This window comes from Chiloscyllium punctatum, chromosome 5 (genome assembly GCF_047496795.1).
Source record: "Chiloscyllium punctatum isolate Juve2018m chromosome 5, sChiPun1.3, whole genome shotgun sequence".
NCBI classification, from domain to species: Eukaryota; Metazoa; Chordata; class Chondrichthyes; order Orectolobiformes; family Hemiscylliidae; genus Chiloscyllium; species Chiloscyllium punctatum.
Genome location: NC_092743.1, coordinates 87,712,210 through 87,733,721, shown reverse-complemented (window position 1 = coordinate 87,733,721; position 21,512 = coordinate 87,712,210). Strand labels below are relative to the sequence as shown.

The 21,512-nt window shown below is 40.8% G+C and overlaps 1 protein-coding gene across 4 annotated transcripts in view; it reads left to right on the top strand.

Moving 5' to 3' along the window:
- The window catches only part of fbxo43 (F-box protein 43), a 42,816-nt gene that overhangs the window by 7,413 nt on the left and 13,891 nt on the right, over positions 1-21,512 (top strand). The window contains exons 1-4 of one of the 4 annotated variants that reach the window (XM_072570693.1): positions 2,209-2,533; positions 4,485-4,558; positions 12,191-13,696; positions 14,309-14,411. In XM_072570693.1, coding sequence (XP_072426794.1) covers positions 12,222-13,696; positions 14,309-14,411 — 1,578 coding nt within the window. In that variant the 5' untranslated portion in view covers positions 2,209-2,533; positions 4,485-4,558; positions 12,191-12,221. The other 3 variants (XM_072570690.1, XM_072570694.1, XM_072570692.1) reach the window with 3 other exon arrangements.

Here is a 21,512-nt window from a genome sequence, read left to right as displayed (position 1 = left end):
TGTTTCTAACACTGGATTTACATGTATGTCTCTTTGCCTATTTTGCATTTCTCTCTCTTTGATTCCCTGTTATTTCTATTGGTCTTGATTATAATGTTATTTGTCTCTCCTAATTCTCTCAGCATTTTATCCCTCCAATGTTTCATCCTGGTATTAACTGAAACCCTTTCAGCTTTAAAACCTTTCAACTCCTGTGAGAACACTGGTTTCCGCCCTGTCCATCTTTGTCAACTCCTGACTGCATCAGAGGTCATCCCAATGCACCAGAAATCTAAAACACTCTGTTTAACAATTTTTCAGCCACATGTTAATTTGCTTTATCATAATGCTCCGAAACAAACTAGCAATTGGTGTTGAGAGAGATTGCTGCTCCTCCTCTGGGGACTTTTAAACTCAACAATAGTTTTCTTAGCTCCAGTTTAACTGTGGGACCTCAATGATTTTTGATACCAATTCTGATTACAAAATGGGCTATAACACATGACACTTCAGTAAGTGGAAAGTTCTACATGTAATCGATTTATGGAAAGGAAGAACATTTATTTGATTCTTTTCCTGCTGCGTTATACAAAATAATGGGATTATTTTGTTCCTTCTATATGTCACTTGACTCTCTAGTAGCCCACCCACCCAGAAATATTGCACACAAATTCATTTCATAGATTCATAGAGTCATAGAGATGTACAGCATGGAATCAGATCCTTCGGTCCAACCCGTCCATGCCGACCAGATATCCCAACCCAATCTAGTCCCACCTGCCAGCACCCGGCCCATATCCCTCCAAACCCTTCCTATTCATATACCCATCCAAATGCCTCTTAAATGTTGCAATTGTACCAGCCTCCTCCTCCTCCTCTGGCAGCTCATTCTATACACATACCACTCTCTGCGTGAAAAAGTTGCCCCTTAGGTCTTTTTTTTATATCTTTCCCCTCTCACCCTAAACCTATGCCCTCTAGTTCTGGACTCCCCGACCCCAGAGAAAAGACTTTGTCTATTTATCCTATCCATGCCCCTCATAATTTTGTAAACCTCTATAAGGTCACCCCTCAGCCTCTGATGCTCCAGGGAAAACAGCCCCAGCCTGTTCAGCCTCTCCCTGTAGCTCAAATCCTCCAATCCTGGCAATATCCTTGTACATCTTTTCTGAACCCTTTCAATTTTCACAACATCCTTCCAATAGGAAGGAGACCAGAACTGCACGCAATATTCCAACAGTGGCCTAACCAATGTCCTGTACAGCCGCAACATGACCTCCCAACTCCTGTACTCAATACTCTGACCTATAAAGGAAAGCATACCAAACGCTGTCTTCACTATCCTATCTACCCGCGACTTCACTTTCCCTCCACTTCCTTGCTTTTTTATGGTTGTTACATATTACTGTACCCCTTTCTACTTTTAAAAGGTATGGGTGCACAGGAGTACACAATATACAGAATCCAAAGCACTTCTCGAAACACCTGACTCTTGGGAGCAATAGTGCTCCAGAAAAGGAATCCTACACATGTTAGTGTAGAGACAGGACGGATGATAAAGTTCTGCGCTATCTCTCTGTCTCACTGTCGGTTCTTCACACCATGACAAACAGCAGCCAATATTGCAGTCGTATTTTTCAGGTGCGCTGGCCATCAGCACCAAACGTTTGTCTGTTACAAACTTGGCATATTTTGGTGCAGCAAGGTAACACTTACCCAGACCAAAACAAAACATGAAATCCAACAAATTGACTTCTTGTTAACAATGTAACACGAAACAGCAATCGGATCAGTGACAAACTTCGTGAGCGCGTTCAAATAACAATAATCCTAAAATTCAACACTGATATGCCAAATGACTGCTCAGAACTTTGCGCATCAACAAAATATAAGGAGCGCAAACGACTTTTTGTATTTTTTGCGTTTTATGAAACCAGTAGCAAAATTTCCATGATTTCTGACGCACTTAAACACCAAATCTCTTTAAATTTCACTTGTACACTGCCCTTGAAGACAGTTGCTCGGCTTTTTTTTTGCGTTAGAAGAGACTGGCAGCAACTTTACTGATCGACTAATAAAATATGCTGAACAGTACATGGAGCCAATTAAGCATTTTAAACGACCTGACTCTCGGCGCTCTGTAGACTACCTATTCTACAGACGGCACTTCGCGTGTGTGTGTGCGCTTTATTTGGCGGTGGTTTCAACAGATTTAGCGGGCATTTGCAAACGGCCCAATTAGATCGCAGTGGCGCAAATTTCAAATCCAAACGAGGGAACCAGCAAAGAGGGCTTCGCGTGGAGGCAGCATCTGGTTCCCAAGACGATGAGGAAGAGGGATTGGAGCTCTGGGCGCGTTGCTATAGCAAAAGCATCTCTTGCAGCAGCTCTTCTTTGCTCGGGCACCCGCAGCGTAACCAACTTAATCTGCAGCGTTCGTCAGAACCAGCTCTGTGTTTGTACACGGTGTTTATGTCCACGGACGTCAAACGGTGGAACGAATGTATAATGTCCACGGATGGGAAAAGGTGGAGCGACTGTGCAATTCTGAAAGGTGACTCTATTTTAAGTAGAATCAAAAAGTAGTTTCAAATTAAGGCCAGAAAGTATAGGAGCAGACATAGGCGATTCGGCCCATCCAGTCAGGTCCTCTGTTCGATCATGATTGAAATGTTTCTCAACTCCATTCTCCTGCCTTCTCGCTGCAAACCTTGATCCCCTTACTAATCAAGAACTTATCTGTCTTGAATGCACTCAGTTACTTGGCCTCCTTGCCTTTGCACCAGCAGGTCTGGTTGAAGAAATTCTCCCTCATTTCGGTTTTAAAGTGCCGTGCCTTCGACGGCCTGCGCTTGGGTCCTCGTCTCTCCCACTAGTGAAAACATCTTTATTGGAGGTTGACAGGTGACCTTACAGAGATTTATAAAATTGAGGGTCTTTGGGAAGGTGAATAGCCAAGGTATTTTGCGTAGGTTAGGGGAGTCCAAAATGTCCCTACCCTAGTCATAGGTTTAAGGTGCAAGGAATAGATTTAGAAGAGAGCTGAAAGACAACTTTTTCACCCAGGATGACATGTGGAATGATCTAGCAGAAGCAGGTCCAATTAGAAAATTTAAAAGACATTGTGTCAGGTATACAAAAGGGAAAGGTTGAGAGGGATCTGGGTCAAATGCAGGCAAGTGCGACCAAATTAGTTTAGGAAAATTGGTGTGGGTGAGTTGGACTGAAAGGTCTGTTTCCATACTATGTGACTATCCAGGCTTCTCAGTATTCTGTAAGTTTCTAAATGCTCCTCATATGACAAGCTGTTGATCTCCTGGACCACTCCTGTAAATCTCTGCATCCCTCCATGGCCAGCATATCTCCTTCGAAATGAGGCCCACAACTGCCCTCAATATTCCAAATGTAGTTTGATCTGAGCCTTATGCAGCCTCTGCAGTGCATCTTTGCTCTTTTATTCCAGCCTTGTTGAAATGAATGCCAATGCTGCACCTGTTTTCCTAACTGCCAACCTTACGAGAATCCTGAACGAGGCTCCTAAGTCCTTTTTGTGCTTTGGATTTCTGAGGCCTTTCCCTTTTTGAAAAATAATCCATGCCTCTAATTTTCCTACAATGCACTTTCCCACCATGTATTCCATGTGCCACATCTTTGCTCACTCTCCTTGCTTGTTCAAGTCCCTCTGCAGCCTCCCAATGCTACCCGTCCTTTCACCTATCTGTTATCTGCAAAAATGCCCTAAGTTCCTTCATCCAGATTCATAATGTATAATATGAATAGTTGTGGTCCCAACACTGAACCAAGCAAAACTTCGCTACTTACTGGCTGTTATCTCTTATCCCCATTCTCTGCCTTTTGCCTGTCAGCCAATCCTCTACCCATGCCATAACTTGCCCCTAATGCCATGGAGTTCATATTTTATTCAGCAGCCTCCAGTGCAGTACCTCATCAAAAACTTTCTGGAAATCCAAATAGATCATGCCCACTGGCTGTTCTCTGCCTAATCTGTTTGTTACCTACTCAATTCTAACAGATTTGTCAGACATGACCATTCCTTGACAAAGCCTTGCTGACTCGACTTTATTTTACCATGCACTTCCAAGTACTCTGCAACCTCATCCTTAATAATGGAGTCTAGAATCTTAGTAACAACTGAGGTCAGGCTAGCTGGGCTATAGCTTTCTGTCTTCTGCCTGCCTCCCTTTTTAATGGTGTTACATCAACCATTTTACAGTCCTTTAGGACTCTCCCTGACTAGTAATTCCAGAAATATCACCACCAATGCCTGTACAATATCCTCAAACATCTCCTTCAGAGCTCTGGGATGTAGTTCATTTGGTTTAGGTGATTTATCCACCTTCAGATCTTTCAGCTTCCCCAGCACTTTTTCCTTTGTGATCGTCACTACACTCCCTTCTGCCACCTGACTCTCTTAAAAGTTCCAGTCCAATTTTGAGCTTTATTGGAGTTTGTCACAGTATTTCTTTTTTTTCTTTTGCTTGTAGGTGGTGGCTGCTCGTGCTGTCCTATCCTGGATAAGGGGGTTATTGCACTCCCATGGGAAGTCGAACTGGTGCTGGTATGGGGCCGTGTTCTGTACTTGCTACTCTTTCACTAGAAGTCTGTAAGGAATGCTTAAAGCCTTTCAAGGAGTAGTCTAAACATCCGTGTATATTTTTTACTCATCAGAGGTTGGGGTATACCAAAACCCATCATCACCTTCATAATTGTTTTTGTAAAAACTTGGATGATCTCAGATTTTAATCTGGTCTGTGTTGTTAACTGGTTTATGATTATTGCCATAATATGCTGTCTTGCTCTGGGTGGGAGCTGAAGTATCTTATCACATGGATTGGTCCTGTTGGAATGTATTTGGCCTGTTGTAATATTTATAAAGTAAATGTAATGGGCAGGAAAGCTACCATGTCATTGGTTAGACTCTGGATTCTGATTTTGCAAGCACATGAAGAATCCTTAATTGAATGTGGAGTTGCTGGTATCTTGAACATTTTGCTCATTGTAAATACAGTAGAAAGTCTGAATTGAAAACATTTATTTGAACATATAAGCTATGAAAGGGGGAGGGTGTGCTGTCAAGCACTAATTCAACATTTGGTGTGATGAAAACCTTTTCAACCACTGCCATTTAAAGCAAATATTTGGTTGATTAATAAAGTACATTAATTTTGTAAAATATGTGACTTGATATGAAGAAAGTATATCCTTGTTTTTTTAAATTGTGAAATGGTACTATTCATACTTGCACAACTTGAATATTGTTGAGGAGACACTTCATTTGAACTTTCTATCTGTCCTCTCTTCTTTCCCATCAAAGCTTTAACACACATGGTTGTGCACAAAAACTGATGACATGTGTTCTGATTTTTTTTCTGTCCAAATAAACTTTAAATAGATGCAATGCACACTGGGTATTATTTGCAAAAATTGTGGCTGGTATGACTTCTGGTGAAAAGACTGTTTGTGGATGCGGGCAGATGATTAATCTTGATCAGGTTTTTGACCTATAAAAGTTATTGATCAGCAGAGAAGCACAGCAAATTTTATTTGCGGCACAGTTCATAGTGCAAATAATCAGCAGAAGTGCACACTTTTTTTTTTATTATACAAAAATATCAGAACAGTGATAGGCCAATTTAACCCTTATGGTCTCATCTGCCAAATTGGGTTATCTGTACCTCCACAGTTAGCTGCCTTTGCTCCTTATCTATTGTGTGGCAAAAATCTGCCATTCTGAATCCTGAACACATCAGTCGATTCCAATTGGGCTTGAGCTCCACACTTCCACTACCTCGTGTGTGTGTGTGTGTGTGTGTGTGTGTGAGAGAGAGAGATGGTGGATGATGTGTGGTGCTTTTTTCATGTACTTCATAGATAAAATTGAGGCATCACCTCAATCATGGATGATTGGTTAACACAATATGCATGTTGTTTTATTGAATTGGTAGCAGTATTAAACATTTGGAGAACTTAAGTTGGTAGCTTCTTCAGAATGAACAAAGTTTTAATCATACATTTCCCTCTAATGAATACAGAAAGGTTAATCACTCAAGTGCATCACCAAAGCTCTTACATGACTCTGCTCTCAAAAATGGTGTGGCCCCAACTTTTTTAGATGATCCTCAATCCTTCTGAATTTAGTATTTCAATTTTCCTATTGGTAAATAGTTACATTCTTTATCCCATTAAATGTGTTTTAATGTTTAAACATCAGTTTTCTCTCTCGAATACATTAACAAACTTGTATCACCAAGGTTACTTTCAATTACATGCAATTTGCAAAGTCATAGCTCCTTGAAAGTGGAGTCGCAGGTAGATAGGATAGTGAAGAAGGTGTTTGGTATGCTTTTCTTTATTGGATAGAGTACTAAATACAGGAGTTGGGAGGTCATGTTGCAGCTGTACAGGGCATTGGTTAGGCCACTGTTGGAATATTGCATGCAATTCTGGTCTCCTTCCTATCAGAAAGATGCTTGAAAGTGTTCAGAAAAGATTTACAAGGATGTTGCAAGGGTTGGAGGATTTGAGCTATAGGGAGAGGTTGAATAGTTTGGGGCTGTTTTCCTTAGTGCATCGGAGGCTGAGTGGTTACCTAATAGAAATTTATAACATCATGAGGGGCATGGTTGGGAGAAATAGACAAAGTCTTTTCCCTGGGGTCAGGGAGTCCAGAACTAGAGGACATAGGTTTAGGGTGAGAGGGGAAAGATATAAAAGAGACCTAAGGGGCAACTTTTTCACGCAGAGGGTGGTGCGTGTATGGAATGAGCTGCCAGAGGATGTGGTGGAGGCTGGTATAATTGCAACATTTAAGAGGTATTTTGGGTATATGAATAGGAAGGGTTTGGAGGGATATGGGCCGGGTGCTGGCAGGTGGGACTAGATTGGGTTGGGATATCTGGTCAGTATGGACCGGTTGGACCGGAGGGTCTGATTCAATGCTGTACATCTCTGACTCTACGACTCTGTTATGATTTACTTTTACACTTTCTATATTACCATCTTGATTTGGATCATTACTCTTAGAGTTTATATTCAGTCTGCTACTCAGTCAAATCAGAATTTTTGTTATGTTACAGCAGTTAGTGAACAATAAGAATTTTCTAACATAATTGAGCTGAAAAGCATATACAGTACACAGGTCTACTTTTGGGAGGAACAATTGATATTGAACTGAAGGAAAAGTCGCCAATACTTTAAAAACCCCAGAAAAGTGAGCTCAACTTTAAGAAAATCTTGTGGCCTAGCTCTCTTGTTGATTCTGCTCCTTGCCATAACACACGTTCTTCAGTCATAGTAAACCATTAAGTGTATGACGGTTCTGGGTATCGTCCAAAGCAGCCAAAGATATATCTATATCCTTGCAAACAATACTTGGAAGTACTGAATGAGTGAAAAAATGTTTTAGAACTGAGAAAGTCCTGAGATTGCTGTGGAGGTCATTGGAGATGCAGAGGCTGAAATGAAAAACCTGGGCTTGTTTTTTTTAAAGTTAGAAAGAGATAAAAGCTCTGTAAAGAAAGAATTCCCTGCATGGGGTAGATGCCAAGGGAATGTTTATTTGTGTCTGGTGGGTTGTGGTATTTGTGTCAGTGATGCATGTACTTGAATGAGCAAGCTGCATTGCTGGGATATACCTCAGACATGGTTGCAATTTATGCTGTCAGACACCCAGAATAAACCACTGCCTTCCAAGCACAAGTCACAAGAAAGACCAGATTTTGTTTAAACTGTGGCCTAAGTCTGTTACATTTGAGTTAAGGAAGAAGTGTGTATTGTTTTGCATCATTACCTTTCTTTAATTAAATTTTTTAGTTATTACTGCTTGTATTTGTTTTAGTCAAGTAGTTATATAGTAGTGATTCTTCAAATGATGTGCTCTATCGAGCCAGATCCTAACCAACATCTGGTTTGTCCAATATTGATATAACTGAGATCATAACAAATTGCAGAATTAAAAAGGACTCTTGTTTTGGTTTCCTTCTTTCCATGTAGTTTGTATTTTCATTTGTTTCCAACAGGCATACAGCACAGAAGCAGTCCCTTGTCCATGCTGACCATTATCCCAAACTAAACTAGTTGCACTTGCCTGCGCTTGACCCATATCCCTCCAAACACGACTTATTCATATTCATCTGAATGTCTTTTGAATGTTGTAAGTATACTCGCATCAACCACTTCTCTGGAAGTTTAATCCACACACGAACTGCATTTTTTTAATGTCTTTTCTAATCTTAAAAATATTCTCTCTAGTCTTGATTTCCCTCCCCTAGCAGAAAAAAAACACCTGCCTTTCACCTTATCTCTCATGATTTTATAAACCTATATAAAGTCACCCCATAACTTTCTATGGTTCAGTGAAAACTCTCCGTTCCCAGCAACGTTCGGGCAATTTTTTTCTGAACCCTGTCCAGCTTACTAATGTCCTTCGGATAACGGGCAATCAAAACTGGATACTATTCCAGAAGAGGCCTCATTAAAGACTTGTACAATCTCAACATAATGTCCCAACTCCCATATTCAAAGATCTGAGCACTTGAGGAAAGCGTACTAAATGTCGCCTTAACCACCCTTATCTATATGTCATGCAAACTTTAAATAATTATGTACCTGAACCCCTAGGTCTGTATATTCTACAATACCACCCAAGGCCCCAACTTTAACTGTATAAGTTTTGCCTTATTTGTTTACCAAAATGCAATACCTCACATTTATACATCAAACTCCATCTACTGCTCTTCAGCCCATTGATCCAAATGCTCAAGATTTCTTTGTAATCCGAGATAGCTACTTTACTGTCCACTTTACCACCACCTTTGGTGTCATCTGCAAACTTACTAACCATGCTTTCTATATTTGCCTGTAAATCATTTATGTTAATGACAAACAAAAGTGGACCCAGCATTAATCCCTGTGGAACACTGCTGGTCGCAGGCCTCTAGTCTCAACTGTCACACTCTGTCTCTTGCAATCAAGCCAATTTAGTATCCAATTGGCAAGCTCAGCCTATGTGATCTAACTTTACAAATTAGTCTACCATGCAGAACCTTGTCAAAGGCTTTCTTAAAGTCCATGTAAACAACATCTATTGCTCTGCCCTCATCACAGTCATAGAGATATGCAGCATGAAAACAGACCCTTCGGTCCAACTTGTCCATGCCAACCAGATATCCCAACCCAATCTAGTCCTACTTGCCAGTACCCGGCCCATATCCCTCCAAACCTTTCCGGTTCATATTCCCATCCAAATACCTTTTAAATGTTGCAATCATACTAGCTTCCACCACTTTCTCTGGCAGCTCATTCCATACACGTATCACCCTCTGCATGAAAAAATGCCCCATAGGTGTCTTTTATATGTTTCCCCTCTTACCCTAAACGTATGCCCTCTACTTCTGGATTCCTCCACCCCAGGGAAGAGATTTTGTCTGTTTATCCTATCCATGCCCTACATGATTTTATAAACCTCTATCAGGTCACTCCTCAGCCTCTGACACTCCAGGAAAATAGCCACACTCTATTCAACCTGTCCCTATAGCTCAAATCCTCCAACCCTTGCAACATCCTTCTAAATCTTTTCTGAACCCTTTCAAGTTTCACAACATCCTTCTGATAGGAAGGAGACCAGAAGTGCACGCAATATTCCAAAAGTGGCCTAACCAATGTCCTGTACAGCTGCAACATGACCTTCCAACTCCTGTACTCCATACTCTGACCAATAAAGGAAAGCATACCAAACACCACCTTCACTATCTTATCTACCTGTGACTCCACTTTCGAGGAACTATGAACCTGCACTCAAAGATCTTCGTTCAGCAACATTCCTTAGGATCTTACTATTAAGTGTATAAGTCCTGCTAAGATTTGCTTTCCCAAAATGCAGCACCTCGCATTTATCTAAATTAAGCTTCATCTGCCACTTCTCAGCCCGTTGGCCCATCTGATCAAGATCCTGTTGTAACCTTCTTTGCTGTCCACTACACCTCCAATTTTGGAGTCATCTGCAAACTTATAACTACACCTCCTATGTTCATATCTAAATCATTTATATAAATGATGAAATGTAGAGGACCCAACACCGATCCTTGTGGCACTCTACTGGTTACAGGCCTCCAGTCTGAAAAACAACCCTCCACAACCACCCTGTCTTCTACTTTCAAGCCAATTCTGTATCCAAATGGCAAGCTCTCCCTGTCTTCCATGAGATCTAACCTTGTTAACCAGTCTCCCATGGAGAACCTTGTCGAATGCCTTACTGAAGTCCATACAGATCACGTCCACCGCTCTGCCCTCATCAAACCTCTTTGTCACTTCTTCAAAAAAAACTCAATCAAGTTTGAGACATAATTTCCCACACACAAAGCTATATTGATTATTCCTAATCAGTCCTTGCCTTTCCAAATACATGTACATCCTGTCCCTCAGGATTCCCTTCAACAACTTGCCCACCACTGACGTCAAGCTCACTGGCCTATAGTTCCCTGGCTTGTCCTTACCACCCTTCTTAAAGAGTGGCACCACGTTAGCCAACCTCCAGTCTTCTGGCACCTCACCTGTGACTATCATGATACAAATATCTCAGCAAGGGGCTCAGTAATCACTTCATCTTGGTTACTTTCTCAAAGTTTGTGAGATGGTAGTTAATCACAGCATTAGTTTCAAAATTTGAAACTGGAGTATGCCATAAATCCAAATCCACAATGAGGAATGTGGAATACACAGAAATTAATTGTATATAGGTATCCAATTTTTTTTCTTTCACTTTTTTGTTTAGATAGCAGGGAATTTCATTTTTGTAAATTTAAGCACTTTTCTGTTCACACTTTTTTTTTGTAAATGAGTCAAACTTTCCGGTGGAGTTGAGGAAAGGGGTGACCCGCTTAAATATTCTGCAATTAACTGAAAGAATGAGTGATTTGAACATGTTTTTGGACTCCAAGCTAGCCTACAGATATGTGTCTTTGGCATTCCATTCATTCCTGTCCACATTTACATGATGCTAAAGAGAATACTGTGGATGCTAGAAGACTGAAATAACAGGTCAATGATCTGATGTGTCAAGTTTCTGTTCGCACATGGTGCCTGACCTGAGTATTTCCAGCTTGCTTTGACATTTGCATGATGATGTGTTTTCATTTGGGCGAATCAGGTCCCATAAAATGTTCTCCATGCTTCCTTCCTTTAGAACTTGGTACTTCTATTATCTTGCCAGATAATCCTGAACCTTAGAATCATATCGGTTACAATGCAGATAGCAGCCATTCGATCAATCGTGTCTGCACCAGGACATTGACCACTTTAATTTAGTGCCATCTTCTTGTATTTACCTCATTCCCTTGCATATTATTTCAATTTAAACTATCCAACCGATTCCCATTGATTGAACTTTCCCCACCCAAACCTCTAGGCAGTGCATTCCAGACCGTAACCATAGTATGTGAAAAAGATTTTTATCACATTTGCTAAGTTTGCAAGTTACATTTAATCTGTACCCTGTCAGTTTTGATCCTTTTTTAATATGCAGAAACAGTTTCTCCATATCAAGATTATTAAAGTTATTGGATCTCCTCTTAGTTGCCTTCTCTCTAAAGGAGAGCAGTTCCAGCCTCTCTCATTTGTTTCATAGCTGAAGTTTCTCATTCCTAAAACAATTCTAGTCAATCTCCTCTGCAGTCTCCAATGCATTCAAATCCTACCCTTCCTGTCCCAGCACTGTACAACAAGTGTCTGGTCCAAATTCAGCTTCAGCTCCTTGCTCTTGTACATTATGCTCCTATTAACGAAGGCCAGGATACTGTATGCTTTGCACCTATACTACCACTTTTTCTCTGGTCAATGCACATCTACATCCTAGTCCTCCTCCTGCATCCTGTATGAAGTTTAATTCTTGAGTGAAAACATGCAAAATAATTGATTACATTCAATTTTTAAATCTCATTACTTATTTTAGTTGCTGCAAATCATACAGTCAGATATGAAGCAATAGTTGGGATCAAGCTTTAAGAAAAGTGCAACCACAAAGTGCAAAATATAAGATAACCATATTGCTACGTGATAAATTTCTACATTTGCTGAAGGTTAATACTGTTCCATTACATTTGCATGAAAATTCTGGATTTGTTCAAGTTTTTAAAATGGCAAAATGTAATTATTAATTGAATGTTTTAATACAAGTCTGTTTTTTTTCTCATAGGACTGGATGTTGTGTTGTCCTTTGTGCCAAGATGTTGCGATTACTGAAGCATTCTTGTGATTTGGCAATTAGCTCTGAGCAACAAGTGACTCATCATACTGAAAGTTTTAAATCTGGGTGTCGATTGTTAGAACAGGACAGTAACTATGATGAAATAGAAAGCACAACTCCCTCAGTTAATTATTCCAGCGAAACTGTAGAAGAGCTTGAATCACTTTTGGCCAACATGTCTCCTGTAGTGTGCAATGAAAATCGATTGTCTGCTAGTAGGTCATCATCCTTTTCAGTTGAAAGAAAATGGTGTGATCAGAAAAGAACTGATTTAACTTTACCAGCTCATTTTGAAACCCCTAGGAGAACTTATAAAACAATTGCATTACGGCGGCGACTTCTTGAGTCGCACCTGTCCTCAAGTGGAAGTGTAGAATTAAGTGGAACTCTTAGCCAATCGAATGAAGCCAGTGTGATGGAATTGTCTTGTACCAGAAAAGGTTATAAAGACTCTTTTTGTTCAGATAGTTCACTGGACTCACCTGAGGACTTTAACTCTCAAGCTTTGGCAACAAGCACTTTAAACAGCGCGGAAAGTGGCATTTCATGTAGAACTAAAAGATATTTATTTGCACAGCAGCGTACCTCTACAATAGATGACTTGCAGGATAAAAATGAGTTAGTACCTGCTGAATACATAACCCTTGAGCAATCCACTATAAGTAGTAAGCTTGATTTGAACAGTTTCTCTTTTTCTGAAGACTATGATGAATGCACTTCAACTGAGCCTTTTACATCGCCATCAAACCATGGGCAATCTGAAATACATAAAGGCAACCAGTTTCTTACTCCAGTGAACAGCTTTGTAATGAACCTCAGTATAAACTCAGCAGAGAGGGCATTATCCAGAACTGCATCAGATGGCAAATTAAATATCTCAACAACTGAGGACAGTGGCTACAATTCTCTTGGCTTTGAAAAATCTGATTCCTTTTCAAACCATGAATGCTCCCTCCAAGAGTTGGTGCAAAACCAAAAAAGAACACCCAGGATGCTAGATTGCAAAAATTCCCAAAGAAGCTTCGAAAGAACCAAGCGGTTATCCACTCTTCGTGAGCGAGGTTCCCAGTCAGAGGCAGATGATGAAGATAGAGCAGCTTTTCTACTGAGGTCGGACTGCAACTTAGAATCTTGCATTAAAGAAAATGAATCCGTGTTTGAGGAAGAAATTTGTGAGGAACCTCTAAAATTGAAGGATTTCTCTTGCACTCCTGCTTTAAAGTTAGTACAGGAAATGTGCATGAGAAAAAGAAAAAGACTTAGAGATGCCGCTGTGCATGATCCCCATCAGTCAGAGGAAAAGACATTGAGTGAATCTATGCCATCACTGTGTAGACTCATTGGCAGAAAAATGGGTTTGGATAAAGTGGATATCCTAAAAGAACTATTGAGCAGAAATCTGACCCATGTTCTTGCTACAATTTTGTGCCACTTAACTATACATGATCTTGGCAGGTAAGATGTATTCCATTCCAGAAAACCATTGGTGTCAGTTAGAACTGAAGAACCTTTTTACGCTTTAAAAGCCTTTTATTTACATTTGTACATTTCAGTTAAAAATTAACAATATGCAGTGTTCTCTAATTCTTTCACTATATATTTCTAACTGGTTTTGCAAGTCTTTTATATTATCCTCCAAAAAAATTATGAACTCTGATGTGTAGTAAACTTACTGTTGTGTGACTTCAGCAAATTGTCGTACTCTTGGAATAATAGGGATTCTTTTTGTACCACCTCTCAATAACTTCACCATCTATACTAGCAAGGTTAAAATTTTCTGTTTCAAAGGCTGTAACTTGATTTTGATATTTTTGCGCTATCCTGCTGTCTCTCTCCCTGCTCCAAACAAACCATTCCTCAACTTAATTTTCATTTGTTCATGGGATGTGAATGTCAGCAGAAAGCTTTATTGCCCTTGAGATGCTAAAATCTGGGCTAAAATTAACTAGAGTGCCTATCTCCTGTCTGAGAAGCACTGAATATTTGCTTTAAATGTCATTTGCCCATACTGTGTTTTGCTTGACGCCATTTTGTTTTGCAAATGAAATGCTTGTATATTCATGCCAGAATAAGAATGGTGAGCAAAATCTGGAAGAAAATTGTCAAGCAAGATCAGGCATCATATCTTAGAGGGAAGGACTATTTGGACGAAATTCGAATTCAAAGAATGGTATGTGCAGTTTTTGGTCCCCAGCCATTTTTCATAAAGTTAATCTCTAGGAAAAAGATTTTGTTTATGCACCATTGTACTAACAGATACATCTTCATGTTGTTAATGTGGCCTTCAAATTTTTCCTTTCAATCAAGGATCAATGTTTTAGTAAATTTTATGAATATGCCTTAAAAGCATTGAGTTTTACAATAATTGTGAAGCTCTTCAGTTTTGCTTCCAGTCTTGTATTCCAAGTTATTAAGACACCAGGAAGTACAATTAACCTGCAAAGCAAATCTTCACAAAAATATCAGACTGCTATAGAAATAAGAATGCTTTCCATGGAAAAAGAAAGAGATTAGAAAAATGTACATCTGGTTAATGTTGTATGGATGAGAGTTGGAATACAAGACTGGAAGCAAAACTAAAGGCAACACAGTAAAGAAACATGATTGGGAAGGTTCTGAAGGATATGAGTCAAAAGCAGGCAAATGGGACTAGTTCAGTTTGGGAAACCCATTCTGCATGAATGAGTTGCACCAAAAGAGCTATACAACATAGAAACAGACTCTGGACTCTATGATGAGCATTAGTTGGACAAACACACACACTGCAGTTTTAAGAAAAGCCAACACAAGAACATTTGTAAATGATCACCAAGAGATGTTTCCTTTGGCAAGAGAAAAACTAAACATTTTCGTAGTGACTAGTAAAATTTGAAGGGGTAGAACAAGAGAGAGACAAAGGAAGTAATACACTAATAGTTTAAGCAGAACAGGTATAAGATTGAAGATTAAAACCCAAGATGTTGTTTTCAAGGATGGTAATAGATGGAGAACCATATTGTCAAACCAGATACCTGAAGCAATTAGGGCAGAATAATAAATCTACAAAATATCCACCCTGGATATGCAACCTAAAATTGAAAAATAGTAAAAGAAAACTAATCTTGGATTATAATTCAGCAATTTGTGTATCCCCATGAGAGAATTCTGCAGACAACTCAGAATTTTACCTGGAATTTTACTATCATCTAACATGTCTGTGCTATTGCAGAAAAAATATAATCAGAGATAGTTGGGCAGCCATGCATCTTGTGCAACAGCTTGAAACAAAGTGCTTAGGGTCATACAGATGTATAGCTTGGAAACAGACCTTTCCGTCCAACTTGTTCGTGCCGACCAGATATCCTAAATTAATCTAGTTCCATTTGCGAGCATTTGACCCATATCCCTCTGAACTCTTCATATATCCATCCAGATGTTTTTAAAATATTGTAATTGTACCAGCCTCCATCACTTCCTCTGGCAATTCATCCATACATACACTACCCTCTGTGTGAAAAAGTTGCCCCTTGGGTCCCCTAAACCTTTGCCCTCTAGTTTGTGACTTCTTCACCCTGGGGAAAATACCTTGTCTATTTACTCTATCTGTGCCCCTCATGCTTATATAAACCTCTATAAGGTCACCACTCAGCCTCCAATACCCCAGGGAAAGTGCCCCCAGCCTATTCAGCCTTTTTCTATAGCTCAAATCCTCCAACCCTGGCAACATCCTTGCAAATTATTTTCTGAGTCCTTTCAAGTTTCACAACATCCTTCCTATAGCAGGGAGACTAGAATTGTGCACTGTATTTCAAAAGTGGTTTAACCAATGTTCTGTACAGCCGCAACATGACCCCTCAACTCATATATTCAATACATTGACCAATAAAGGCAAGCATACCAAACACCACCTTCACTATCCTGTCTACATGGGACTTCACCTTGAAGGAACTATGAACCTGCATTCCAAGGTCTCTGTTCAGTAACACTTGCCTGGTCCTTACCAGTGAGCATTTAAGTCTTGCCCTGATCTGCCTTTCCAAAATGCAGCACCTCACATTTTATCTAAATTAAACTCCATCTGCCACTTCTCAGCCCATTGCCCACCTGATCAAGATGCCATTGTACTTCACTGTCCACCACGCTTACTGCTTTTGTGTCACATGCAAATTTACTGACTATACCTCCTACGTTCACATTCAAATCATTTACATAAATGACAAAGCAGTGGACCCAGCACAGATCCTTGTGGTACAACACTCATCACAGGCCTCCAGTCTGAAAAGCAACCCTCCACCATCGCCCTCTGTCTTCTACCTTTTGAGCCAGTTCTGTATCCAAATAGCTAGTTCTCCTTCTATTCCATGTGACCGTTATTTATTTCCTCATGTTCTCTATCTTCCATATCCTCCTCCATACTAAACACTGATGCAAAATACTTATTCAGTATCTCCCCCATCTCTTTCAGTTCCACACATAGGTAGTCTTGCTGACCTTTAAGAGCCCTACTCTTGTCCATGCTACCCTTTGTCCTTAATGTATTTGCGGAATCCATTTGGATTTTCCTTGACCCTAATTGCCAAAACAATCTCTTGTCCCCTCTTTGCCCTCCTGATCTCACTCTTAAGTATACTCCTACTGCCTTTAAACTCTTCTAGGGATAAGACCATTAGACATAGGAGTGGAAGTAAGGCCATTCGGCCCATCGAGTCCACTCCGCCATTCAATCATGGCTGATGCGCATTTCAGCTCCACTTGCCAGCATTCTCCCCGTAGCCCTTAATTCCTCTAGACAACAAGAACCTATCAATCTCGGCCTTGAAGACATTTAGCGTCCCGGCTTCCACTGCACTCCGTGGCAATGAATTCCACAGGCCCACCACACTCTGGCTGAAGAAATGTCTCCGCATTTCCGTTCTGAAATGACCCCCTCTAATTCTAAGGCTGTGTCCACGGGTCCTAGTCTCCTCGCCTAACAGAAACAATTTTCTAGCATCCACCTTTTCAAAGCCATGTATTATTTTGTACGTCTCTATTAGATCTCCCCTTAATCTTCTAAACTCCAACGAATACAATCCCAGTATCCTCAGCCGTTCCTCATATGCTAGACCTGTCATTCCAGGGATCATCCGTGTGAATCTCCGCTGGACACGTTCCAGTGCCAGTATGTCCTTCCTGAGGTGTGGGGACCAAAACTGGACACAGTACTCCAAATGGGGCCTAACCAGAGCTTTATAAAGTCTTAGTAGTACATCTCTGCTTTTATATTCCAACCCTCTTGAGATAAGAGACAACATTGCATTCGCTTTCTTAATCACAGACTCAACCTGCATGTTTACCTTTAGAGAATCCTCGACTAGCACTCCCAGATCCCTTTGTGCTTTGGCTTTATTAAGTTTCTCACCATTTAGAAAGTAGTCCATTCCTATATTCTTTTTGCCAAAGTGCAAGACCTCGCACTTGCTCACGTTAAATTCCATCAGCCGTTTCCTGGACCACTCTCCCAACCTGTCTAGATCCTTCTGTAGCCTCCCCACTTCCTCAGTACTACCTGCCTGTCTACCTAACTTTGTATCATCGGCAAACTTCGCTAGAATGCCCCCGGTTCCCTCATCCAAATCATTAATATATAATGCGAACAGCTGTGGCCCCAGCACCGAACCCTGCGGGACACCGCTCGTCACCGGCTGCCATTCTGAAAAAGAACCTTTTATCCCAACTCTCTGCCTTCTGTTAGATAGCCAATCCTCAATCCATCCCAGCAGCTCACCTCGAACACCATGGGCCCTCACCTTGCTCAGCAGTCTCCCGTGTGGCACCTTATCAAAGGCCTTTTGAAAGTCCAGATAGACCACATCCACTGGGTTCCCCTGGTCTAACCTACTTGTTACCTCTTCAAAAAATTCCAACAGGTTTGTCAGGCATGACCTCCCTTTACTAAATCCATGTTGACTTGTTCTAATCAGACTCTGCTCTTCCAAGAATTTAGAAATCTCATCCTTAATGATGGATTCTAGAATTTTACCAACAACCGAGGTTAAGCTGATTGGCCTATAATTTTCCATCTTTTGCCTTGATCCTTTCTTGAACAAGGGGGTTACTACAGCCATCTTCCAATCGTCCGGGACCTTTCCTGACTCCAGTGACTCTTGAAAGATCTCAACCAATGCCTCTGCTATTTCCTCAGCAACCTCTCTCAGAACTCTAGGGTGTATCCCATCGGGGCCAGAGATTTATCAATTTTAAGACTTTTTAACTTTTCTAGCACTATCTCTTTCGTAATGGCAACCATACTCAACTCAGCCCCGTGACACCCTTTAATTTTTGGGATATTACTCCTGTCTTCCACTGTGAAAACTGACGCAAAGTACTTGTTAAGTTCTCCTGCTATTTCCTTATCTCCCATCACTAGGCTCCCTGCATCAGTTTGAAGTGGCCCAATGTCTACTTTTGCCTGTCGTTTGTTTCTTATGTACTGAAAGAAACTTTTACTATTATTTCTAATATTACTGGCTAGCCTACCTTCATATTTGATCCTCTCATTTCTTATTACACTCTTTGTTATCCTCTGTTTGCTTTTGTATCCTTCCCAATCTTCTGATTTCCCACTGTTCTTAGCCACTTTATAGGATCTCTCTTTTTCTTTAATACATTTCCTGACTTCCTTTGTCAGCCAAGGTTGTCTAATCCCTCCCCGGTTAATCTTTCTTTTCTTGGGAATGAACCTCTGTACAGTGTCCTCAATTATACCTACAAACTCCTGCCATTTTTGCTCTAGTGTCTTCCCGGTTAGCCTCTGCTTCCAGTCTATTTTAGTCAGTTCCTCTCTCATGCCCTCATAATTACCTTTATTCAACTGTAACACCATTACATCAGATTTCGCCTTCTCCCTTTCAAACTCCAGACTGAACTCTACCATATTATGGTCGCTGCTTCCTAAGGGTTCCCTAAGGATTCCCTTCAGCCTCTGTCGTCTATACCTGATGTATGCTTTCTCCTTTTTCTTGATCAAAACCTCAATTTCTCTAGTCATCGAGTATTCCCTACATCCACCAGCCTTGCCCTTCACCCTAACAGGAGCATCCTGTCTCTCAACTCTCCTTATCTCATTTTTGAAGACTTCTCATTTTCCAGCCATCCCTTTTACCTGCAAATATCCATCCCCAATCAACTTTTTAAAGTTCTTGCCTAATACTGTCAAAATTTGCCTTCCTCCAATTTTAAAGCTTGAGCTTTTAGATTCAGTCTATCCTTTTCCATTGCTACTTTAAAACAAATAGAATTATGATTGCTGGCCCCGAAATGCGCTCCCACTGACACCTCAGTCACTTGCACTGACTTAATTCACAAGAGTAGGTCAAGCTTTGCACCTTCTCTAGTAGATACATCCACATACTGAATCAAAAAATTTTCTTGTATACACTTGAATTCCTCTCCATCCATGTGCTTAGCACTATGGCAGTCCCAGTCTGTTTGGAAAGTTAAAATCCCCTACCGTAACCACACTTCATTCCTGCAGATAACTGAGGTCTCCTTACAAATGTGTTTCTCAATTTTCTGTTGACTATTGTGGGGTCTGTTGTACAATTTCAATAAGGTGATCATTCCTTTCTTATTTTTCAGTTCCACCCAAATAACTTCCTTGGACATAGTCCCAGGAATAGCCTCCCTATGTACAGCCGTAATGTTATCCCTAATCAAATGTCCCACTCATGCTCCTCTCTTGCTCCCCACTTCTATCCTTCCTATAGCAACTATACCCTGGGACATTAAGCTGCTAGTTCTGTCCATTCATGAGCCGTGTCTCTGTAATTGCAATGCTATCCCAGTCCCATGTCCCCAACCATGTCCTGAGTTCACCTACCTTACCTATTCAGCCTCTCACGTTGTAATAAATGTAGTTTGATTTATCAGTCCAACCTCCATTCTCTGCTTTGTTTCTGCCTGTCCTGACTGTTTGACTTGCTGCTCTACCCAACTGCATCAGTTTTCAACTGATCTCTTTCCTCATTATCTCTTCGGGTTCTCCCCTCCCCTCAAAACAAATAGTTTCAATCCTCTCGAGCAGATTTAGCAAATATTCCCGCCTGTGTATTAATGCCCTTCTAATTCAGGTGCAATCTGTACTCCTTATCCAAAAATGTGAATCATTCTGCCCTGCACCAGCTCCTTATCCACATATTTATCTGCTGTATCCTCCAATCCTACCCTCACTTGCTTGTGGCACTGGGAATAATCCAGATATTATTGCCCTTGAGAAACACCTTTTTAAATTCTGCCAAACTTCCTAAATTCTCTCCTCAGAACCTCATCTTTTTCTCTTCCTGTGTTGTTAGTGCCAACATGTACAATGACCTCCTGCTGGTCCCTCTCCTGTTTGAGAATATTCTGTACCTTATCCGAGACATTCTTGATCCTGGCACCAGGAAGGCAATACACCATCTTGATGTCTCCCTGTCGGCCGTGCGTCTAACTAAGGACTCCCCTATTACAATCGATCATTTGAAATCTGATGTATCGTCGTTATATAGGAGCTGGTCTTAGTACCAGAAACCAGATGATCTGTGTGACATTCCCCTCAGAGTCCATCACCTCCTACGTTTTCCAAAACAGCATACTTGTTTGAGATTGGGATAGCCACAGGATACTGCTGCATGAGCTGCCTTCCTCACCTACCTCTCCTGGAGGTGACCCATCTACCTGACTATATCTTCAGTTTATCTTTCTTTTTGCCACTGCCATTCATCACACCCCCTAGCTCCTGTAAATTCCTCATTACCTCGAATTGTTGCTCCAAACGATCCAATAGGATTCGCAATCAAATATGCTTCCTGCAGACATAATCATTAGTAACATGGAAATGCTCCATAATCTCCCCTATCTAACAGGAAGAGAACTGGACAACATTATGGCAGACATATGACAAGTAACATTTGCACTACAGGTGATGGTACTCTCCAATAAGGGACAATCTAACTACTGCCCACCAACATTCAATAGTGTTACCGTCAATGAATCCCTCACTACTAAGATTCTGGGGGTTACCATTGACCAGAAGCTCAACTAACTTAACTCATAAACACAGCAGGCAAGCAGGCGGCTGGAAGAACACAGAAGCCAGGCAGCATAAGGAGGTGGAAAGTTGACGTTTTGGGTATAACCCTTCAGGATTCCTGAAGAAGGGTTATACTTGAAACACTGACTTCACAACCTTGTGATACTGCCTGGCTTGCTGTGTTCCTCTAGCCTCTTGCTTGTCTACTTTTGGATTCCAGCATCTGCAGTTTTTTTTTTT